The sequence below is a fragment of the Charadrius vociferus genome, unplaced genomic scaffold (genome assembly GCF_000708025.1).
Source record: "Charadrius vociferus isolate BGI_N301 unplaced genomic scaffold, ASM70802v2 scaffold136, whole genome shotgun sequence".
Classification (NCBI taxonomy): Eukaryota; Metazoa; Chordata; class Aves; order Charadriiformes; family Charadriidae; genus Charadrius; species Charadrius vociferus.
In genome coordinates, this window is record NW_009648960.1 from 3,778,487 (window position 1) to 3,803,902 (window position 25,416).

Here is a 25,416-nt window from a genome sequence, read left to right on the forward strand (position 1 = left end):
AGGAATCTCATTATTAACAAGAAAGTTTCAGGTGTTTGGGATGACAAAAGATGACTTAATTTACAAGGAAAGAAGGCTAGTACAGAGGATCCTTACAAACCTGCATGCAAATGGAGTTTTATTTCCATTGAAAATGGAGAGATCACAAACAAAAAAACCACTAAAAGACAAAGCAATCCTCCCCCCAAGCAAAAATCCGCCCAAACGTTGTTTGCAGTGTTGTGTAACAAAAGTGATAGTGTTATGCAAGGGAAGGTAAGAGTCAAAAAGTGAAGGGACTATAAACAAAAGCCGGGAAGGGTATGCCACCCTGCATGCAGGCAGGTTTGTGGTTGGGTTTTATTGTGTTCATTTTATTGATGCTGCCAGTTACCAACATGAAGACACTAGTTTCAGGATTTAGACAAATTCCATTGAGGTAAGCCTGGCAGAGAAGGGTATAATGCGGAAATGTCGAGTAAGGAGTAAGAAATAAGCAGAGGTAGCAGGGGGGAGAGGAGCGGTAGAGGAGCAGGGGTCATTGGGGGATTAGGGACCTGTAGCTGTGGTGAGCGAAGTAAGCAGGGTGCGGGTTGGGGGAGCGCTGGGACTGTGGTAAACTGCAATTCCTGGCTATATCCTCCTGGGTAATTAAGGCATTAGGGGAGGATAAGCGTAACTTTAAACATCAGTTGCTGTACTGTGCATGTCTGGTACTTGTTTCTTCCCTTTCCCGGCACTTACTTTACGTCAGCTTTTCTTTTTACAATACTTTTTAGTCTTTCAAGTGTAGTGCGTATTCAGCAAATGAAAAGCAAACTGTTTGCCAGTTAAGTAGCATTTCAGCTATTCTGGTTTTGAAACCTCAAGTAGTACATAATGAAAAAAAATCCTTGAAATGGTTTACCTATGACAAAAAAGCTTTTCCCAGAATGGAAATACAGAGTCTTCCTGAATACCATGTTGCAGTACTTGTGTTCCCTCCTTCTGCATGCTTTCCACCCCCCCCCGCAAGATGATAGGTTTGGCTCTGGAAATTCACTTCCAATAAGGGTGGAGTGAAATTATTTTTGCTGCTTTTTACCGAAATAAAAAGAAATGTGTCAAAATAAAAATTCTCGTGGAGCCAAGTACTTGTACTAAAATTTGTTTTTATTTCTTTTGCAGCTGATACTTTGTTTTGCTCATATGCCAATGACTTTTTTTCTCTGTGTGTGAACTTCTTGGGAGAAATGCCAAGGACTGGGACAGTACCAGCCTTTATAAAGTCTTTTTGATGTCACTGAAACGAGAGGAACACACCTGAAGTGTCTCACATGACTGTCTTCAGGGCAGAAGCCTCGTGTGAAGTTTGCAAGCTGCCTGGGTAAGGGCTTAATTGAGCAATTTCTCTCTTCAAAAGCATTTTATTTATTTTTTTTAGCTATATTGTAATTTAAGTGTCTTCTGTCAGGAACTCAGTTAGTGGCTTCTTGGTGCTCTTCAGTTTAATGTTTCTGTTTCAACTTGAGGGTACTTTGATTTCTTCCCTTCTTTCCCCTAAAAGAGGGGGGAAATAGTCCCCCAAACTCAAAAAAACCCTAAAATAATTTGCTAATGGTATTCATTGCAATTTAGGAAATTTGAAACTGTACTAGAAGGGTATGTAGTATTTGAGGGAATATGATCAAGTTAAAACTCTGAAATTTGTGCTGCTAGTTTTTTTAATAGCTTCCATCTTCGTATAGGTATGAGAGATACTTCTGCAAACTTCCTGTTTGCTTGAGCAGCAGCTGTACTGTGTGTGGACATTTCCTGGCTTTCAGGAGTAGCAGTCTATGACTGTTGAACCACTCAGGCTAAGGAAGGTAGATGGTAAAGTTGGAACAGTTATAAACTCATTTCTAAGTGTATGTAGATACCAGCCTGGCAGCGTTCCTCTGAGAGAGCTTCTTGGAGTTCGCCGGGACAGATCTAACATGGGTACTCCCTTGAGTTCATAGTAACCCCACAGAGAAAATGTGGGCTTCAGTTCTCTCCCCCTTATGTTTTAGCCACGCTAAATCACTTTGACTTATTATAGTTATTTGCCATATGCTGAGAAGGGAGGAGGCATAGGTGTCTGAATCCATAGTCCTTTGAATTTAAAAATTCCTGTACCTGCTAGCTCAGATACAAAGCTACAAGTCAGCCAGATGCTGAGAGCATTGCCAAGCCACCAGAGCCTTTGCGATTTGGGGCTCCAGGTCTCATCAGTGCATTTCCCTGCCCGATCCTAGTAACGGGGCTCTTACTAAACGGCTGTCTACTGGGGAGGACTTTGTGCTGAATCCCTGTACGGTCTGAAGTTCCTGGGTCATTGATAAAAGTTAAAATCCTGGGGATTTTAATAGTATCATTTAGGATTAGAACTAGGACGACCAAACCTGGTCCCTGTGATGCTGGGTAGGTGATGTACAGAGATGAAAACCTCATGGTTGAAGTATACGTGGGGCAATGAAAGGTGAATAAAGCATACAGAGAATTTTAAGGCCGTACTGGAACATGTGGCTTTTTATGTTTTTCTTCGTGTTTTGAGGGTTAAGCAGAAGGTATCCAGACTAGCACTTCTCAGCTCCTTAGGTTTCCACATCTCCCTTTAATGTTTGCACCTTCAGCATAAAACCTGTAGTTATAAATAAGCTAAGGCTTCAGACAGGGAGTTTGCTTCTCTTAAAATCCATACATGGCAGTCTCAGAATCATTGACCCCTTACGGGATCTGCGCATTGAAAATTGCTGAGCTAGGCAATTGCTCTGGAGATCAAAGAAACAAGACGTTAAAAGGAGGGCAATGGAAATGCTGCTTAACTAGTACACCAGTTAAACAGAGAATTTACTGTGGAATTACTGTGCTACATTCACTTTTGTTACTACTCTCATTGTTTGTAGTCTTGTCTCTAGCTTCTTAACGAAGAACTGACTAGCTTATCTTTCAGGCTTCTGCAGGCCATATTCAAATAAATCTTTCATTGGGTTTATTTAGCCATCTGCTAAACAAAGCTGAAAGTACAGTGTAAGGCAGTATTCCCGCTCTGTAGGCTGTGTTATAGATACAGTATGACATGGCAGCATAGCTGCTGACAAGAAGCAGTGAAGATTGACACTGGTCTTTTGATCCCAAAGTTTGAGAACTCTTTGTCTAAGATATAGCAAGCAACAGGCAAAAGAGTTTGTAAAGGAAAACTGTTTGTCTTTGTGCAAATTGTTATCAAAGAATATTGTGTTTGTATTATTCAGGCAGTACCTGATGAATAAAGAAGAACTGGATACAAAAGCAGGAAAGATTTTTTTAGGAAACATTTAGAACTTACAGTTCTCTGTTTTTAAAGCATTAGCCTTGATGATTGATTTCTAAAGTGTATTTGTGCGAATATATAATAAAACAATTAATCAAATGGTTGCTTTATATAGATTCACGTTAAATATATTTCTTCTAATAGTGCCTCTGAGTTCATTTCAGAGTGTTTCATCATGTGGTAGGTGTTCTGCTTTGCTGAACTTATAATAGGTAGCTGCATAGCTCCCATTTCTTTGATACTGTTGATGTTGACTCATTTAAGTATTTAAAAAAATACTTGAACAAAAACTAAATGTAACTCAAAAGGTAACTTATCTCCAGAACAGATTAAAATAAAGTCCAGCCAGAGTTCTGGGGTGGGAATGTGTAGATGTGCATCTCTGTGTGTGTGCGTATACGTATGCATACACTTGCACACATATTTTAAAATGCATCCTTCCAGTCACATGGCTTATGGTCATCTTTTCCAGTTTGGGCGAGGTTAGATGACAGTCTGTAACTTTGTGAGTCTTATTTCTCAGACTGATAGGATCAGAAATGCAATGAGGTATGAACACTTACTCCCCTGAGAGGTAAAGGCTTTCATTGCACATGGAACAACTTCTGAATGAAATGAATTAAAAACAGAAAGAGTGTTCTTGTTTGACTTGGGAGGGAGTGTAGTCTATCCGTGTTCTTTAGAGAATGTCTTTATGGAATATTTGAATAATGTTGAAATGTTGAAAGAATGAAATAATCTGACAGAATTGTTGTATTTGTACTGTGTCATGAAAATGAGAAAATTTACATGGCCCATGTTATTTTCAGGTTTGCTGTAAACTACCTACCGTAGCTATAATGACACCAGCCCTCAGAGAGGCAGCAACAAAAGGTCATGGTATCCACTTGTCACCTTCTTTGTCCTCTAGAGCTATGGAGTCTGATACAGCTTTGTGCATGGAAAATTCCAGAGCAGTGGAAGAGAAGATAAAAGAGGACTCCATCGCACAGATTACTTGCTCAGTCCTGGGGTTCCCCACTGCTGAGCCCAACCTCAGGAATGATATCTTCAGTGTGCAGCATTTTGGTTCTCCACCATCCTCCAAACGCTATCAGTCTGTCTTGTTAATGAGTACAAATTCTGCATTTAGCAACAAAACCGGTAAGCAAACGAAAGTGGGAGAGCCCGACTGCTCCAAGATGAGAAATTTGTTACATAATGGTGCTGACACATCATTTGGTCAGATTAGTCATTCACAACCTGAGGAACAGGTCAAATGGGAAACGTGTTCAGAGACCACATCTCCGAATTTGGCAGAAATGCAGAGACTTTTGGATTCAAATGTAACTGAATCCAGTAATGCAGAAGAAATGCAGCTTTTAAATGGTAAATGGTACAAGAAGAATGGTTTTTTGGGTAGGGCTTTGGGAGTCTGCGCTGAAACAATAAGAGGGGATTTATTACACCAAATTCTTCACGGGCCTTCAGAAGGGATTTTGAGCTGCACCCCGGAGGAGGTGTATGCTCGCTTACTCCAGTGTGTCACTAAGCAACAAATGGAAATCAGTCGTGCCAGAAGAACTCAGAAACGTTTACAAATGCTCCTGGCAAAGCATGTTATCAAACACTGTGATCAGCAGCTGAAATGCTTCGTGAAACATCAGCTACAAAGAATGAAGGTTTTCCATGAGCCAGCCAGATTTTTGAGCAGTAGCTCCCTCAGGTGCGCTGAAGGTTGGCCAGAAAACAACGCAACTACTTTGGAGAGTAGTTCGAGTACAGACATACAGAACGGAGTTAGCGTTGCACCAGGTGAAATCCGGGGGTTTGCACTTTCTACTGGAGGCCTCCTGTCTCGCGTGGAGAAGGATCTGGACTCTGACGCAACATGTAGCAGCTCAGATGAAGATGGTGAGGAACAGACTGTAAGAACAACCGTGAAAGCGTAAGTGTTAAATTCCTCCTAGACTCTTGCTTCATGCTTATAAGTCAAGATGGAAGGGTCTAGACCTGCAGATTCCTTCTTGTGTGAGTAACCTCACTCAATAGATGGTCCTACTGAAATTGGTAGGACTGCCTGTGTGAGCTAGGTTTGGCAGGGGCCAGACAGAAAGCAAGAACTTCTCTAATTATAGCATTTAAGGAACAGTTTCTTTACTAGACTGTCGGGAGCTGGATTTTGTACTGCGCTCTATCAGTTTGCATTACATTAGTACTGTTAATTGTTCAATACTCAGATGGTGCTGTAAATCAAATAGTGATAACAGTGCTGTAAATTATATTTCTGGCTGGTATGAAAATAATTTTAATTTTATTCTGGAGTTATTAAGAATTAGTCAATGTTAGGATCTTGAAATCCACCATGATGTGACAAAAGACTAAAAATGATCATCTGATGCAGGTGTCAAGCCATCCGGTATTTGGGTGTTGTATATTGAAAAAGTTTCGTTCTTCAAATTATAATTTAAAAAATGTCAATTTACTTACTGAAGTTGTTCTGCTACTATGAATGAAGCTAGCTTCCTTTTGAATATTTTAATGGAAAAACGGCATTTTTCGCTCTTCCTAGCGTAGGAGAATCTACATTCTTCTCCTAGCTGATATGTTTGTACTTCTGAGTAATAGCTCTGTCTCTAGGATTCTCATCTTGTGATTACATGAACTGAAAACAAAAAAAAAAAAAAACCTGATGAGAAACTCTTGATTCTTGAAGGGTAGTGGATAATGTAAAACTTGGATCAAAGTTCTGTGCAAGAGTTTTCTTTTGTCTTCTTTCCAGGGACAATCAAGTTTCTAACTCTGCCTGCCAGTCCTTTACCTTTATTTCCTCTTGTAGCTTTTGAATTCCTTAAGTTATCTTTCCACTTAAGGCTTACTCGGTTTGTTTTGTTGCACTGATGAAAAAATCCGCAGAGGATTATTAAATACAAAGACACCACCTTTGGCTCAGGAAATCCCCAAGCTGCTGTTGCTGGCAGCTGGGGAGTGTTCTGAAGAAGCACTGCTCCCTCCATGCCTGCCCTGTTGTAAGACTCTTATCTTGGCTACTACTAAGAGGCGGGAGACTGAGTAGATCATCTATAGTCTGACTCAGTGCAGCCCTTTATTTGTGGGTTGTGTTTTTTTTCCTCCCTTTTTTATGTTCTTACTGCTGAACAGCAGTCAGGCAGCAGCGATGACGAGATTAGCACTGTGCGTTAGCTAAGGCCTTGCTGCATTTGCAGTGCAAGAATCGCTGGTGTTTGAACTGTGCTGCTGGGCCAGCAGGCTCAGAGTTAAAATACTACCTAATTTAAGCAGAAGACTCTTGTCTGTGTGCATAGGCTGAGGCAATGCTTGAATTAACATTGCAGTGAGGACAGGCTGTCTCTTATTTGAATTTATCATTATCTTCAGCTTGGAATGGTTTTGTTCATTTTTTGTGGCTAAAGGCTGCACTTTTTCTTCTAGGTGACAAAGGTAAATCAGTTATTCGCCAGTGCAGCTGCTGAGATTTGCTGTTGGCTGAGCTTTACCATTTTAAGGGTCTTTGGGTTGCCTTTCACCTGGACAAAGGAAACAAAGTTAACATCCATTTTTATTTCTGCTAAGTGGATTTACATTCTTTGAAATGCCTTTCTCTCCTAGGGAATTGACTCTTGGTGTTTTCCAGAAAAAATGTGGTCATGTGGGTGAGAGTATACTCCTTTCCTCGCCTGTGACTTATTTTTCATAGTTAAGACTTATTGCTGACCTGGCAAGACTCTTCCTCTGTGATATTCTACATAATACTCGACTGTAGATATTATAAGGTTCTATTAATGCAGTGATGAATGGGAAAAATGTTTTGGTTTTGCCTATATCACAGTATACTGATTGCATTTAACTTGAGGGTATAATCATGCTGGTGGCTGGTCATTGTTAAGACTGCAGTGCTTTTTATCCTTGTTGAGGGGGGGAGGAGGTGTCAATCCAATGTGCAAAGGGGAAGAAACCTGCAGTTACCGTGTTTACCTGAGAACAGTCTGTTTCCCATCAGGAGAGAGAAGTTGATTCTGGCTCCAATTCTTCATGGTAGGAAAAAAACTGGAGCTATTTTTAGCATTTTGAACCTGTTCATTCTCATTATCCTGAAAAGAATTTTGCCCAATGAGTGTTGACATAAGCTCTTTTGAGCTGTATCTCAATGCTTTGTGTCTCAAGTAAGATTGTCTTTATCTATCTATTTCAATACCTTTGTTGTTTAGCAGCAAATAGGTTTTGTAAGATATTTAGACCATTGTTCATCCCTTGTGTGTTACATAGGTGCTGTCCTCAAGACAAGAAAGTTCCTTGGTCTCCTGGTGAAGGCAGTTCTTCCAGCTGACAATTCAGTCCTTATTTAACTTCCCTAGTTCCTAGAGTAATTGGAAATCCTCATCCCATTTCAAGAGCTTAATCAAAACACATTTGGTCCTTTGAGTATTTGCGAAAAAGAAATATGAAAAAACAGTTGGCTCTTTTCAGGAATTTTCTCATTTCGCTGCTGGTGTCAGCTCATGAATGTCTTTAACCTGTCAGTCTTCATGGAAGTTTTCTTAGGCAAAGCACCAAATTCCCATCAGTAATTTGTAGTGTATTCTAGTACTGTTCCAGCCTTTGGCAGTAGGAAATTCCTGAGGCCCTACACAGGGGATATGGTAGTACTTTTCTCTGTTTTCTCAAAGGCAGATGCTAGGTGCTGTTCACTAGCTCCCTGTTAGGCATGAGCAACCAAAGTGAATGGAGCGCCTGAGAGGAGGACATCACAAAGCTGAGCATAAGTAATTTCTTCAGAAGTTCATGACTAACCTCAAACACTTGAAATGCAACATAGACAACATTTCACCAGCTGAGTTTGCTTGGAACTTGTTGATCTTCTTTGTGGTTCACGAAGATGGAAGATTATCTGTAGAAATAGTCACAGATTTTGAACAAGGTGAATTAGGGGAGGATGTGAGCTCAAAGTTTTTTCAACAACACATCTCTGCTCTGGGAGCTATGTATTGTATCCTTCCAGGCCAACTCCACATTGTTATTCATGTATTTTGTGTATTCCTGATGTGATTAGAAGTTCTGGTTTTTTTACAGTGTACCGCAAAGAAGTCTGGTGCTGAGGTGGTTATTTGGGAAACCTTTGAAGTTGTAGGGTACAGAGTTTTTGTTCTACGTGTGCTGTGTGTATGATCTTCCAGACTCAAAAGATACTGGGGTATCAAAAGAAATGGGGTTCTTCAAAGGCAGAGCTGTTCACTCCATCAAATTTACATGTGCCTAATTGATTATAGAGAAAAGCTGCTTACAATAGATTTTTCTGCAAAATAAGTAGCTCTGTCTATTCGTGAAAAGTCCTGTGCAGTGTTTCACTGTTTCCCCTGTTCTCCTTCCCCCAGCTGAATAGAGTCCTTTTGCATCATTGGTGGGATTTTTTCCTTCTGAAATATTTTCATGCTTTTCCTCTGATTTTTTGAAAGACATGTTTTGCTGATTATCCTCCAGCAACCTCAAGCCTGATGAAGAAGCACTGTTATTATTTTTCCATGCCCACAGGATTTATTCTGCTTGGAAACTTTTATAATGAATGTGCAGAGATAGTAAATATGTCTTTTTTTCTCCCCCCACCGCCCCGTAGATTGCTAGTTGGAAAGAGAGAAGATGGGAAGTCTGCTTTTAGTACAAATACTTGGTGGGGAGGGGAGCAGTAAGGCGGAGAGAATACAGGAAGGAAGAAAATATTATGACTAGTATCTCCAGATCTGATCTGTTTGTTCTAGATTATTTTCCATTTTCCTAGCATTTTTTCTCATGGCTAATTGAGCAACATCAATGCAGTTCTGCAGGCCTCACTATGGAAGGGCACTGCTCAAGGGATGGGGTTTATTGCAAGTCTTTGAGCCACTTTATTCGGGGAAGCTGTTTGTTTTAGCAAGGTCAGGTCCTAATTTTCCACTCTGAGCTGTAATTTGTCTTCATACCTCATATGAGATCTGAATTCTGGTTTTGGGAAGGGGAGGAGGAGAGTCTGCCAGGACCAAATACTGCTCTCCATTTTTCTTAAGCACAAAATCCCAATTGTTTCCAGTTTTTAAGACCTTTTTAGTTTACAAGGCTGGAAAATGTCTTATTTGCATAGAAGATTAATGTGAAAGCTTTTGAATAAGTATAAATTCATAGGTGCTAATAACATGCTGATTTCAAAATTTTTATACATTACCTTTTCATTAATTCCATTCTCTCAGTTCTTAGCTTCTGTCACTAGGATGTGGGAGGAGAATTGTTACCAGGGAATAAAAGAAAAGATAGCTTTGCGTTACCTTTTGTTTTCACTCTAGGGATACATGTATTGTTTCAAAATATATTCAACCTCACTTTGTTGGGTTTCCATAAGATGGATTTACAGCTTTTTTAGGGTCCCACATGCATTTACTGCTTTTCTTTAGAGATCTCATGTACAGCAATAATAACTTGCTTTTGAGCAAGACTTCCTTCTCACAATACCAGAGTAACGTTCTTGTAAGTGAGGATTCTGATTTCTAACCTGTAATTTCATTAATATTTTTGCAGCTGCTGAAAGCAGACTGAAAGGTTTTAACAAAAGGCAGAAAGTTTGACAAGTTGTAACCTGCAAGGGAATCTCAGAGCCGGGAATTTCAAAGCTTTTCTAGTTAGGTGTTGAATGCATTTTACATAAAAACTTGGCATTACTCTTCTGAATGAGTTTAATACACAATATAGTAGAATAGAAAATCTAATGATCAGACACGTGTATACATGATAACCTCACATGCTTAATTAAATGGTAGAGAAGAAGGGTTTGGTGCTTGATGTCAACTGGTGATTAATCAGGGTTTTATGGCTAGCTTTTTCCTTTTGCTAAGCTGTGAAATCTGTTTGTTTTCATTAAAAGATTTGTTTACAAACAGCAATGAACTAACTGTGTAACATCTTGTAAAGTGAGGGCAGCATTATTTCATTTTATAGAAAACATTGGTTTCGTGAGAATCTACTTCAAAGGGATACATGCAGCGCCTTTGAAAATCAGCGTACGTGGGCCCCTGATACAGGAAATCATTTATATGCTTTCCTTTTCACATGAAATAAAAAGTGTGTATAAAGACTTCCCAAAATAGGAATGCTCTCCTGTAACAGGGTTTCATTCATACTGCTAAATATGGCTTAGGAATGTAACTTTAGATGTTGGATTTAAATATATTGACCTATGCTCTTTTTTTATTGAAACTGAAATAGCTGTCAATGCTTTTATTTTCATCCAAACATTTTACCTAGCTGTTGTGGGTGAGAAAAAGTTTTCTGTTGGGGAATTTAAATAAATTTAATTTTTGGTTAGCAAACTCCTAATTACTGATTCTGGTATTGAAAAAAAAAAAACAAAAAACAACAACCCTGAATGTCCATGTTTGAATATATATGCATTAAAAACTCCTCTTCCTTCCAGCCCATATGGGTAGACTGGGCAGCAATAAAGCTCAGTGAAATTCCATCCCAGGCTCCCACTAAACACCCAAACTGAGAAGGTTGTGACTGTTCTGACCTACTACCTTCATTACACTCTCCACCCCTTGTCCCTGCAGACTCAATTGTAGGGTTTAACCTCATAACAAACGCCATCCCTGCACTGCAAAGCCACGTACTGTTACTTAATCACAGCATGCTTACAGCAACAGCGGGGAGCCCAAACGGCTTGGTTTCTGATGGACCAGGGTGTCCTTTGTCCTCAGGGCAGATGCTGGGTTCCCTGCTGGGGCAGCTCTTGGGCCACCTTGGGGCAGTGCTGTGAACCCCAACCATGGGTTTCACACACAGCACAGCCCCTCTGCAGTTTCTTTTGGGTCCCACGGATGGGGTGGTGGCCTCAGGGCTTGAAGCAGACCTGTCCCAGCTCTGTTGAACTGCCGTCCCACCCAGAGGAGCGCTCCGGGGTCCTTCCAGGTCTCCTGTTAGCCCATTCCCTTCAGCACCCTCTCACACGTGGTGGGTGCAGTGCTCACACTGCCTTACAGCAAGGCATATTCCCTTCGATGAGGTGAGAGGTGGGGGTCAGTATGTAGTGGTACCTTTGCTGGGGCTGCTGCTTCTTATTTCTTACCTGATTGCTCTGCTGTGGGCTTCCCCACCAGCCACGGCCACTTCTGAGGCTCCTCTCAGTCCCTGCCTGGGCAGATTGTCCCTCTTCTGCCAAGAACCTGCTGATGATTTCCAGTGCATCTGGCATGCAAGTTCTGGATCAACTGTTAGTTGTCTATCCAAAAAGTCTCAAAAAACAATATGCTTCATAGGCATTTTTACGTTGAAAATCTGATACTATATACAGCTAGAATGAAATTAGTTACAAGCTGGAGTTAGATGTTACACAATACCATACCCAGCTATTCCATGTGAAAATATATATAAAAATTTTGGGGCCAACTTCAGTGGCTGGACAGCATTGATATGCTGCTTGTGTGCTGTAATAATGTTCCATTTGCACATATCTTTAAAAGAATATATTGTAAGCTCTATCTTACTTTATGTTGAGCATGGGATCCAGACATAGCACTGCTTTCTTGATTTCTTTTTCAAGGGCAGTTGTGTAATGCTTACAGAGAATTTCTAGGCATGTGTTCCTGGTGTTTTGTTGTTAGTCTATTGATGTTGTGCTATTTCAAAGGCAAGAAAAGAAGCTCGTTTCTAGGCAGCCCCAGTGTTCTTCAAGTTTCTTTCTTCGCATGTGAGTACTACCTGCTGCTCTGCTCTGTGTTGGTCTGATCTACAGCACACTGAGGTTTAGTGGAAGAATCTGGGGTCTGGGGGAGCCAATGGAATCTTAAAAATTAATTTTAAAATATTTTTAACAAAAGATATTAGCAGATATGCATTTCGCAGTGTTGTTTTTTTATTTTATTAAAAGAGAAAGTGGTGCTGGTGGTTTACCTTTCACAGGTTTTTACTTCTTGGGCAGTTAATATTTTAACTGACCCCATCTCCACCAACCAATTTGGCCTTTTATCATTAACAGCTCTTAAAGAATTACGTAAATGAAATTGAAGATGAAAAGCACCTACCACATTGTGAAGCCAGCCATTGGAAAATTTCAGCACTGTAACAGACAACACTGCTTTAAGAAGCTGAATTTTTAATTTCTTTTGTTGAGCCCTAAATTGAGTTAACAATTCAGTGCAAGTGTAACAATTTAGTTTCTAATATAAAACCTGCAGTAATAATGCAGTTCTTTGCAGGAACCCAATAGCAGGCAAGTACTGACTGTGGCATCTCCTCAGTTTGGAAGATGTGATTTCTCAGATGAGAGGGCATATGTAGGTCCAGTGTGAAAGTCTTACAAAATTTCTCCTTTGCTAGGGTATCCAAGTGCAGAGACCTCCCTTTTTATATTTTCAGTTTTCTTCTACAGCCTTTTTTTTGCTGAATATTGATTTTCCTCTTCTCCCTTTTCCACTGTCCCTTCTAAACTTATTTGTGGAAGATGTAAGAGTCTTACTCTGTTGCTACTTCTTTTTTTTCCCCTACTCTAGTCCTGTACCATGAATTTTCTGTTCAAGAGAGAATCACAGTTATGCTTGATAATTTGAGGTGTTACTGCATAAATTCCTCAGGCCTGATGGAGAAATGTTCAACTGGATAAAGTTTTTTGGTTTGGGAAGATAAGATAGGTATTATGTGTTAGTATCAACATATGTTATTGGATGCAATTTTGAAAGTATTAAATGGCAACACTATGTCAGAGATGGTGGGACCAGGTGTGGGTGCCAGAAATTGTTGTGATAAGCAGTTGCCGATGTCTGTAGATGATAGGGAGAACTGTAACCCATCTGTTCTGAAGCCGTGTAGCGTTTCAGAGGAAAATCTCTGCCAGGTAAGAATTTTGTTTAAACACCAAAGAAGATGGCAACCCCAGAGGCTCCAGAAGAATGACTTGGTTGCAGGTCTTCACAGAGATTGGAGTATAGTTTTGAGTACCAGAGAACTTCTCGTAATTCATTGGTTTGGGTTTTTTTTCAGGGCATAGCTTGGTTTAGTGCTGCTTGTCACAAAACGGCGGCATATTGCTCTCTGGAGTCAGTCTGCAGCAAGCACTCCTGGATGATCTGGGCAAAGGCTGATAGTTAACTGTCAGAGTAAATAGTGGTTTGTTGTGTAGTGTTGATTGGATATGATACCAGGGAATGATATTTGTTGCAGTTTGTTTTAATCTTGTTTGCACTCTGGAATGCATAGAAAAGATTGAGTTAATAAAAGAGCACTCGCTATTTTTTTAATTATGTGGTTGTTATGGGTTTGACTGTTAACTGGTCCAGGGGAATTAATACTTTAACAGCAACTGAAGTTAGTTCGTTCCGAAAACAAACATTGAGTAGCTGTGCTGGAAGAATTGGTCCTTGAGAAAGCATTTACAGGTCATTTCATAGTTGGACATGTTTGTTCAGTCATTACAAGTGTTGGAAGTTTTTGTTGGAAGTGGGCATTTTTATGAGTAAAATCTAGATAAGATGTTCTAAAATACATGCACTACATAACTGAATTTACATAATTTAAATGCATGTATTATTATTATGTAATTTAAATATATGTATTATATGGTACCATCTCTTATTTTTCATAGATAATCTCTTATTTACTGTCAGTGTCTGCAGCGGGAAGAAAAATGGACATGTTGATTTTCACCAACATGTTGACAGAAGGTATCAGAAGCCCTGCGTTCCCCTTAATGGCCCGCAAGAAAATGCTTGTATTCACGCCAGCTGCTTTTTCAGCATTGCCATGTGTAGTCACAGGAAAAGTGACTGTAATGCTGGTGTAAAATTAGGGGCAGCTCAGGAAGTTCACAGGCTTGCAGCTCCCGTCCTGTGGGGTCCCCACCATACTAATGTGCTGTTGAGTATTTGTGATAGAGTGCTATGTGGCGAATATGAATTCTTTCGTATTTTTGTAGAACTGAGTGAGCTTCCCAAGAGAATTGGGGGATGCATGATTTTTTTTTTTCCAGTGTGCTAAGTCTCATGAATTTCATTGTGAGTCATATGATGTCTGGATGGGATTTAAAGATCTGGAGAACTTTCTGAGTTTTTGCTTTTCATTTTCCAGAGGTGAGTCCTTCATCAAAATTACAAACTTCTGCAGTTGTTTTCAGTGACTCCCACCAAGGAAGGTGATTAGCTCTTTATCCTGAGGGTAATCAGTCTGTAGTTTATGAGCTGCTTCTTGCTCCCAAATACTTCACTGTCACATGAGTGGCAGTAGGCTTCTGATAGCCCAGGAGTTCTCAGCGAGAGGAGGAGATGAACCAACAGGGATGGTAGAGGTCAGGATCACGGGGTCACTTTAGGACTACATCGACTGAAAACTGGATGCCAGAACAATGTGGACTAAACTGAAGGGGACATGGTCTGGCAGAAAGAGCAAAATACACCATGTTAGGAAACTGAGCAGAAATGTAAGTGTGAGGGGATGTCAGGAACATCTGTCCTTCTTAAGTTTAATGCAGAATTTTGGTATTGGAGAAGTCTTTCCCACCCACACTACATGGGTGCCTTGCTTTCTGGCTTGTTCGTGTTTAAGAGTGTTGTAACTTGAAAACATTGGTGTTCTTTGAAACAAACCTTTTGGAAGGAGACTCTGTTTTGGGTTGGTAAACGTGCATTGATGTGGGTCTGTTGCAAGCATGCTTCTTTCCTGTTCAGTAGGAAGCATCCTGTCATTGTCTCTGCAGATGTGTCATGGTAGGGGCATATTACTTGTTCTCACTGGGAGTTACGAAGGCCTCAGTTTCCTTTTAATTTTCAGGATATAAGATACTTGTGGAGAATCTACCTTGGGCACAGGGCTGCGTCTTTCCTGTAATCATCATACCTATTTGAATCCACCTTCCTGGATACTTAATACCAATCCCACATTCAGTATTATTTGTACATTTTAAACACCACTGTGTTTCTCCTTTATTATTTATGAACTGGTTTTCAGGCTTCTTGTTTTGTTTGCGTAGAAAAATAAAATATGCCTAAAAGATTTGAATTCCATCCCTTCTCCTCTCTTGTAAACAAAAAAACCCACCCATGCACAAAACCCAAACAACAGTGTGTGTCTAGCACAGCAATTTTATCTTGGTTAGCAGTTCCCCTTTGCACTCAGTTAGGTTGCCTGGTTTTATTTTTTGGGACAGACTGATGTTAGCTATTGGGAAAATATAAATCTCACCCACAACATAATGGTGGCACTGGAAATACTTCTCATAGTCCTGTTGCATTCTCTGATGTTGGTTTGGTTACATAAAAGCATGGTTTGTTCTCAATTATTTTTTCAGTTTTGGAAAAGGTGAGAGTGTTGAGTGGTTTATCCATAAATTCTGTCCACAGATCATGTCTAAAACTTCTTTCAGTTCAAGCAATAGCGCTGACTATAATAGCAGTATATTATTTACTGCTCTTCACTTGCCTCTTTGGTCTCAGCAAAAGCAAGTAGCTTTGATGAAATGCTTATACTGCCTCTGCTGGTGCTGACAATCCCCAGCTGAATTCTTTCCCATACTTTGGGGTGACACAGTAACAGCCCAAACGTCTGCTTCCTAGTTATATTTTTAATCATACTTTGACTGTCTACATTTATGTCTGTGCTTCTTGTGCCTTGTTTGTTCTTCTGCGTTTCTTTCTTTCTTCTCTTGCAAGCTGTGCAACATTGACCTCCTGGAGTTCAATCAAAACAGAGGAAATGCAAGCCAGTACCTCACGTAGAGACAAATTTTGCCTCTGATGCAATTCCAGTGTGTTCTTCTAGGGAAATTTAAATGAGATGTTTTATTCATACAAAATCAGTATTGCTCTGTTCTTTTCCAATTCTAATAGTCTTGGATGAGTGCAGGACATCATCTGCAGATTTAGAGTCATCTCAAGAGCAGTAAGTTTATATGAAAGTTTAATATTTCACTGGACTACGTTACTGAAGATAAGAAACTTTTGCAAATGTAACATGGTTTATATTGAGTTGCCAGCAGAAGAACAAATTTGAAAATCATAGAATCATAGAATTGCTTAGGTTGGAAAGGACCTTGAAGATCATCGAGTTCCAGCCCCCCTGCCATAGACAGGGACACCTCCCACTAGACCAGGTTGCCCCAGGCCACGTCCAGCCTGGCCTTGAACACCTCCAGGGATGGGGCCTCAACAACCTCTCTGGGCAACCTGTTCCAGTGCCTCACCACCCTTAAAGTGAAAAACTTCTTCCTAATGTTTAATCTAAACCTGCCCTCTTCCAGTTTAAAGCCATCCCCCCTCATCCTGTCGCTACATGCCCCAGTAAAAAGTCCCTCCCCAGCTCTCCTGGAGCCCCTTTAGGCACTGGAAGGCCGCAATAAGATCTCCCCAGAGCCTTCTCTTCTCCAGGCTGAACAACCCCAGCTCTCTCAGCCTCTCCTCTGAGGAGAGGTGCTCCAGCCCTCGGATCATCCTTGTGGCTCTCCTCTGGACACGTTCCAGCAGGTCCATGTCTTTCTTATGTTGGGGACTCCAGAGCTGGACGCAGTACTCAACATAAGAAAAATCCTGTGGAGGATGTATGATGTTAGAGTGAAAACACGGAAACCAAGTAAAGATGCTGTGTAAAAGGAGCACACAGGAAGTGAGACAGACAGAAACTTATTTCTTGTCTCATTCCCAACAGAGAACCAGAGCAGGAGCTTCTACTTCAGCACCTGCTCTGACTTCCTCCGTCGGTAACAGGCCTGGTTATTTTTGTAACCCATTGTGTGTGTTTGTTTCTTTTTTCTTGTTTTCTGGATTTGCAGAATTAATGAATTCACTGGTATCATCTTGAAACGGCTTTCTTTTCTGAGTGAATGTTATGCTGTACTCTCTAACATCCCAGGAACAGATTTACAGATGTTTTTTATATTTTTATATAATTTTAATTGCAGTAGTAGATTATCATTTGCACTTGGGTGACCATGCTACTTTGCATGCAAACAGCTCACTTTAGGAGTGTGAGGATAGTTTATAGTGATTCTAATCTTCCTCTGAGAAGTTACAAGGTTTACTAAATAGTTTGTAGAGAAATAAACTTAGAGGCAAAGATGGTAAATAAATAATGCAAGATCAAACAAACGCGAGTGACTGAGATGGGAACAGAATTTAACAGTGCTCTCACCTCCAATCCTGTAAGTGTGAACTCACGCTCACTACCTTGCCCTGAGCTTCCTGCCCCTTCCCATGTGGCAGTGTAAAAGTGTGTGTGTCTGCCTGTCTGTAAGGCATCAAAAGTGGGAAAGGGATCTAGACTTAAACTTGCTTCATTCACCCTGCATCTGAAGTTAAAATTACCGTGAGCGACTCTCTAATCCATGTCACCATATAGCTGCCCAAGGGCTTGTACAGGCGCTGGGCACAGGGCAGCCTTGGCTGGCAGGAGAGAGAAGCTAAAATTGCTTCCTTTGGCGTGAGCTTAAAATGTTTGTGCTTAGTTTGGTGGAAACTCTTCCTTATAGAGGAGCCTAAGGACATCATTATTACAGTGTAATTAAATCCTGTTAGTTTAATTATACAGTACACTTTAAAGCCGTAAGAAATACTTGCATAGTATTTTAGAATGAAGCAAAAATATGCATAATATAGTTAACATGAATGCAGTTAATTCAAGATTTAATATTGTGTTTAAGTAAAAAAAACTGCAAGCACGTTTTTGAAAAATAACTTGTGATGTAATTTTGCAGAGGATTTTTTTTTATATGTGACGGCAAAATACAAAGGCTAGAATTTGTTTGTTTTTAGGTTACAATATTTAACTGTTAGTCTGTTATCTGCTGTGGTTTGATATTGATTATGGATTCCCTTACTGCCATGCTGATTTCATACAGTGTATCTATTTTTATTTTTCCTCATTTGCTTGCCCCTCCTCCTCGGTCTCTCTGAGGATAGCTCACCTTTCTCCCCAAACCGTTGCATCTAACTTGGGAGGTAATTCTGTCAGTGTGATTTATTTTCTTTTACTCGGGCTTTCTTGTTATAATGTTCTGGTTTTGGGGGGGTTGGTTGGTTGGTTGTTCATTTGTCTTTTCAGAAAGGAATAGAAATAAGCACCTAAGCGCTCCTCTTGGGTTTTTCTCGGTTGACCCTGTTTATTCCTATTTAACTTTTTTGGTTAAAATTATTAACTAAGGGATTTGTTACAGCCTCATTAAGTATCTTTTTCTTAGGATTAGCTTCTTGCTATCCCAGGATTGGGAGATAAATCCTAACTATTCTAGCCACCACACTTGTGTGAACACATTATTTAATTGAACTCTGACTTGGGCCAACTAGGAATTTGGATCCCCCCCCTCCCTTTCCCCACCAACTGTATTTTATGACTTCCAAAAGCACAAACATGCAAAAGCTGTCAATCCCAGAGAAGTTCTTGGCAAGATGACCTGGTTAAAGCATAAGTAACCACGGCTATTCACTATGTGCTGGTGATAATGGGAAAGCAAAGAGAAATAAGAAGGGGTTGTCAGAAAAATGGATATTCACAAGATTGCTTCATATGTCTTTTTTCCTAGGACAAAATCACTAATAGAATATACAAAATTAAATAATTTATTATGGTATGTATTTATAGAGTTCTTTGAGTTTCTTTTTGATGATAATCCACTTTATTTGCTTGCACGTAGACTCTGGATTTAAACAGGACATTTCAATCTCCTGTCTAATTTCATTTATTCATTTTGTCTGTGGAGAAGAGAATTTAAGCTGGTTGTAAGTTATGTGGGCGGACAATTTATGTTGAAAAGGGAGGAAATTATGAATTTTAGAGGTAACCTAATGGAGCCTGTATCTATTCATGCTATTCATGGTAGCTAAAGTAGACTGAAAGTTCTGAGATCTTTAGTTATATTATGTTTTATAATCTTTGCCCTGAAAATATTAGGATTCTCAAATTTGCTGATTCTCTACTTATGCCAGGAAATGTCTAACATCTTCTGCAGAGTAATGCATTACATTTATTTCGTTGTTGAGGTAGTTGACACAAAATTGTGCATGAAACAATTGCACTTGTGTGGTGTTCCTATGCCAGTTGACTAGCATCTGCTTTTTCTTATATCTTTTGTGATACTTCAGTACTCTTCATTGCCTGGGGAACAGAGGATCATGTGTTCTGCCTGTGCAAGAATTGCATAGAGTGTCATCCAGGATTTAGATCCAGTAGTTATCCCAGTAACTTAAGTAAAAGCGCTTTTTGTCCTGAAGTTGATTTTTTTTTTTTTTTACAGTTCTTTTAAGTTAGCTTTTGCAAACTACTTGACAACTTTAGTGGGAAAAAAACACCAATCATTTTGTTTAAAGAAATAAACTTAGTTAATGGTAGGATACTAGTGGAAGTTGCACGCTAAAATACTGCATTGTGTTGTCTCTGTTGCTTAAACTTACTGGATATTATTTGTTGAGTGGTACCATTATGTCATTCATTTATTTAATATGTAGATTGAGTGAAGTTTGCTGATACCAGTGATGAATTTAGCATAATAAAGTTAAGCTAAGCACAATGCCGAGTACCAGGAAGCATATCTTTTGTGTTACAAAATACACTTATTTGTAAGCAGCAGTAAGATATATAGTAGCCAGAATATACTGGCACAGCTGTATTTATAAAATAGCTTCAATAGAAGAAATCTCAACTACTTAGTTGATTTTTTGGGCACTGACTTGATATCTAGCTGGTCACTGCTGGATGGTGTTTTATTAGATTCCAGTCGTTAGCAAACAATATTTGTGGAAGCTTGTGGGAGGAAGTGTGGTGTAAGAATTTGGATTCTTGCTGGTGGAGTTACTGGAATTCTTTACAAATCTGTAATATGCATTAACTGATATAGTTCAGTAGTTTCTCCAGCTCTGGATTTTATAGTACAGAACAGAAACTAGCTTAGCCCAGGAATAGCCAGTGAGCATTGATTGTACTGGTTTGGGCAAGTTCTGTAGTTACAGAAATAAGCTGATGTGAAACTGGATGGGTATAATCAGATATCTTCTGAAAGCAACTGAGATGCTTGCAACATGAGGCAGAGCAGCTGTCAAAAATGTTCTTGTGCAAATGTGGTTATCTTTATTTTTGGACTAACCAGCGTTTTGTCTTCACAGCAGCTATACTTCTGAATGGAAGTGGCTTGCAGACAGAGCTAGAATTGGCAGCCGTTGGACATGGCTTCAAGCCCAGATTTCAGAACTAGAATACAAAATCCAACAACTAACTGACCTTCACAGGCAGATACGTGCCACCAAGGTATTGTCTGTAAGCTCATAAATGGGCTTTTCAAATAATCTTTTGACAGTGTTTCTTGTAATATTTATTTATTTGGTTCATTGTTGTTGTTTGTTTTGCCTTGGAGTTCTTGTATCCTCACAGGCTATCGCATGCAAAGGTTAATGAGAAGGACATCAGGAGCTAAAAAGTATTGTACCCTAGAGGCACCAGTACAGGACTGGGAGTCAGGAACTCTTACCTTCCTATCTGTACAGTTAGTGACTTTGTTAGTGACTTTCAGGGGCACAGCACAAAGTACTGTATTTTCACTAGATTTTCCCTCTGCAGAAGAGGCAAGATTTGATTTTCAGGTGGGGTGGTTGGTTATTCATTTTTGTGTAGTGGGGTTTCAGGGTGGGTTTTTTTGTTATTTACAGTGCATGTTTATTCTGAGGATTAGCTAGTTAATGTTTGTACAGCACTTTGAACAGGTCAAGGATTAATTATTACTAAAATTCCAATGTGTGTAACTCGCGTACTAGTTTTTGTAAATCAAACTGGCTAGACGGTGGGAAAGTCACATTCCTAAAACATGAATAATCTATCTATCAGTTTAATGGGTTCCCCAGGTCATTCTCGTGTGCAAGAAGCCAAAACCTGTGATAATTGTGGTGATGTGATAGCGAGCTGTTTTAGAGGACAGCTCTTTGGGTCTCCATTGATGAGCCTTGTAGGTTGTCTGATCTCTGCTGGGGTCAGATAAGCACAGATGGAGATAAGCCAGAAGATGCTTTAGACTTCATGTGGCTGAATGTGAGACATAGAGGGAGTCTAAAAGGAGAGGGAAATCACCCCAGAGAGCATTTCCCTCTGATCACATAAAGAAAAATTATTCCTTCTTCTCCTTTTGCCCTCAAAGCCTTTCTTTTCATGTCCGTCTTTGTCTCTCCTGCTTGCAACTTTTACCTAGTCAGGTTTTTTCTTTAAAAAATAATTGAAGAGCCTTTAAGGGTCTGCCCTGCCTCTGCCCGCAGAAGTGAAAGGAGATTTTGTATTTTGGTGAAGGGTGAGAATGCTCATATTTTAGTGTTGTCCTAAATACCAGGTACATGCACACTGTTGCACCCAAAAGCGATCAGCCTTAAGGATGACCTGGGTCTCATGAGCTGCAGAAGATGGAGAAGTAAATAACAGAGAAATGAGAGAAAGAACGTTCTTTTAGTCACGCATTTTCTTCTCATTAGATGGTATGTTGGCTTGGAGCCTAGTCATCTTCCTGGTGGAGATCTTTAGTGACATTCCTTTTTGCAAACTTCATGCCCCTTTTACCAGCTGCAGTATTCAGTATTTGGCATTGTGTCCCATAGTGAAGGTAGCACGTATTTTCTTTGGCTGTGTTTTTTTTGTATATGTATTTGTAGTACATCAGTGCAGCAGCAGCTACAGAAGGACACGTGGGCTGATAGAAGAGCTCTTTGTTTTCATTTAGTGACTGCAAAGTAGTTACACAATATCATTAGAATTTGTATGCTGTGTTTAATGGTTTCAGAGTTTTTTTCATGTGTTTTGAGTGGAAAAAAATGTGATTCATAGCTAGTGAACAATGATTTCAAGCAAAACACCACTCCTCTAACACTGTAACGCAATAGGAAGGGAGATGGTTAACTTGTGGGCAGTTTCCTGGCCTACTACATTGTGCATTGTGTCTTGTCCGTCTCTATGCACGAAGAAGTAGCAGCTCTGGATCTTTGAGAGTCCTTACATTTAAAAAAAATGCCTACCTGCAAAACAAAACAAAACAATTCCATGAAGGGGGGGGGTGTCATTGGCAAAACATACTGGTTGTAATTCATTTAAATTGTAATTCCTGCATAATCAGTATTAGTCTTCTAATTGTTTACTCTTCCTCTTTTCTCCTGTGCCTGTTCCATCTCTCCCTTTTCATAGAGTCTGTCAGTTTTCTCCTTCCTTTTCTGCTTTCCTCTTTCTGTGCTTGGTCAACAGGATTCTGCAACTTAAAAAAATAAAATTCCATTGAAAGCAGAGGGTGTGTCCCTCTCTTTTCACCACTTTTCCTGTGTGTCTTCCTATTCTTCCGACTTTGGAATTTGTGTTTTAGACTGTTGTGAGTTATTTTTTCACTCTCTCTGTGGTCATGACCTATGATTGTTTTACTAAAGAGATCTAAAGATTCTAAATTCTAAAAGAGTCTGAAAGCAGTCGAGCTAGCTTTTCCTCCTGTTGTGGCACATAAAAATTAGATCTATACTTGAATTTCCTTCTACGTACTGCCTACTTTGTAACTGCTGTTGGTCTACAGATTGTAGTATTGTAGGATCGTAGTATCCTGTCTGGATTTGTTTCCATCCGCTGTAAATGGAAAAGCACAGATGATGGGCTACTACCTGGTAAGGAATGTGGAAAATCTAGGGTTGACTTGATGGAAGTTCAGAATCTCTGTGCCCCTTTTGGGCGCTAAAGCAAGTTTTTAAGCACCTACGTTTGTTTTTAGAGAATATCTTTGAATTTATAACTCAGAGGAATAAGAGATACAGTGAGAACAGGACAATTTCATGTTTTCTCCTGGTCTCTTTGAGACTTGCTTTCATTTTTCAGGTTAAGTTGCTGCTGAGGCAGGAGTCAAGGTGTGAATAAAACTACAGAGTTCTTAATTTTCCGCAGCCACAAGCTGGTTGAAGTCTGTCTTGCTTAAAGAAAAAATATAGGGGTTCCTTGTGTTCACATGATGACAGTCTTCCTTGGTTTTAGTGGAATATTCTTACTAGAAAGAAAAATTTGAGGCAGTGTAATTGAATGGTCCCATTCTTCTAGTATCTGCTTGATATCTGAGTAACAGTCAGTGCTTAAAAGCAAGTAAGTTCTTTCCCTTTCTCTTTGGAAAAATCCTGTAGAGGTTTGATAGCCTTTTCTGAGTATTAAATTTATTTGCTCAAGATAATGACAAATTAAGGGACTATTTGAGGGACTGTTTTGGACTGTTACAAAGTTATTTTTGCTTATTATTTTGTTTAATGTTTTAAGATGTTAAACCAATTGAGATGTTATCTAGGTTTGTATTTGATACACTTTTATTTTTCTAATCTGTCATGTGGAAAACACAATGGGGGTATTCTTTTCCTAGTTCCGTTTATGAAACTCTGTTATTTCCCTATCATATGAAGTTATATTTATCTTATTAGGTGGCATTCTAGGCGATAGACCACATCAGATACCGTATTTGTGCAGATTGTCTTGAAAAGCAATGAGATTGCTAGAATATTTAGGATAGTTACTTCTGTAATTATGAAACTCTAAAAATGCTCACCTTAAAAAAAAACAATTATTAAATTGTAAAAGGCCTTTGTTTTGAATTGTATACATCTCTGCTACATAAAAAATAACAACCTTGATGTTTTGCTTAGAACATGGATAGGAATAAGAGCACTTTATAGTGCCGCTGCAAAGACTATAACCAACTTCCTTCAAATCAAAGGGGGGTTGTTTCTTACAGAAAAATCTCCTCTTAAATCAACGGGGAAATGATTATATAGTTGCTCTAATAAGTATGAATTTCTGATTTGAATTTTGGCACAGATGTTTAAGCAGTGGTATAAACTAGAGTGATGGCTGTTATAAGGAGTAGCATAAATGGTGCAGCTTTCATTAATGAAGATACCTACTGTTTTGATATTTTAGCTGTTAAGTGTATTTAAAATGTAGTTCAGGGGTTCAAAGAGTTACTGGGAGGATTTAAGGGGGATGTGCCAGGTTCAACTGCCCCTTAAAAAATATTTAGGAGGGTTAATCCATTGTCAACCAACTGTGTTCAATTGCTGTTGTCTAGGGGATGGTGATCTTAGAAGAATTCCCATTTCCAAAAGACATTTTGAAGAAGCAAATACAATTGACAGACCAAGAAGCTTTATTAAACGCCACAGGGAATTCGCAAGCTGCCATTGAGAGACAGGATTCTTTGCCGGAGCATGACTTTGAAATGTCACCCAGCAGTCCTACCCTGCTTTTACGAAACATAGAAAAACAGGTAAAGTAAAATGAGAACGGAACCGTCAATGGAGCCAAATGATTTACTTCAGAAATAGGGCAGGTTCCATGGTGATGACTTCCAAAAAGGAAGATATTTCACAGTCCCTAGAGTGGGTGCTGATGAATTGAAGGGCTTAAATAACTACATTGTACACCAGGTTACAAATTAACCTTGTATTCTGACCTGTCTGTGTTACCGCTTTGTTTCCATCAAAGCAGCCACATAACGACTTCTAATAGCTATCCACAAACCTGCTTCTCCTTTATAGTTAGGTTCAATGTAGAGCTGCCACAGATTGATTCAGGAAATACTTGTGTGAGGTGAAAGAGTGCAGCTGAAGATGGAGGTATGTTGCACTTGAAAAAAAAAAAAAAAAGAAAAAAAAAAAGCCCTAAGAGAATATAATTATTGGTCTGCCTTTTCAGGCGTCATAGGACTGAGGAATTCCAGGTACTTAACAGGCATAGCGTAGGCGTAGCTGTGAGCTCAGTTTCGGTTCATGGTGTTCAAAACAGTCATTTCCAAGGTTAATTCCAGGAAATACGATATAGACTCCAGCAGGGTTTTCTTTTGCTAGAAAGTACATAAAGAATGTGGTAGGATCACATTGCTGAAGGAGATACAGGAAATTTGTTTTCAGGATGAATTTATGCAGTTAGCGTAAAGCAAACCTGACAAAGCCGGAATAGTGCATTAATATGTTGCTCTGCTTCTGTACATAAATTCTTGGTCATATACACGTTTTTAAAAAGGGGTAAAAGTAGCTTTAGGTACTAATGCCTGTTCCTGAATCTCTGTGCCAATTTTTCTTATTTGATAGTCATACTTTCCTGTTCTTAAAATGCTTCCCCTGTTTGATAGATCTTATCCACCACAGACA

At 39.5% G+C, this 25,416-nt stretch overlaps 1 protein-coding gene across 1 annotated transcript in view; it reads left to right on the top strand.

Moving 5' to 3' along the window:
* The first annotated feature begins 4,108 nt into the window (after positions 1-4,108).
* The window catches only part of KANSL1L (KAT8 regulatory NSL complex subunit 1-like), a 61,479-nt gene continuing 40,171 nt past the window's right edge, over positions 4,109-25,416 (top strand). Inside the window, exons 1-3 of the mRNA XM_009887576.1 lie at positions 4,109-5,222; positions 20,389-20,530; positions 24,336-24,533. Coding sequence (XP_009885878.1) covers positions 4,135-5,222; positions 20,389-20,530; positions 24,336-24,533 — 1,428 coding nt within the window. The 5' untranslated portion in view covers positions 4,109-4,134. The remainder of the gene's footprint in view (positions 5,223-20,388; positions 20,531-24,335; positions 24,534-25,416) is intronic.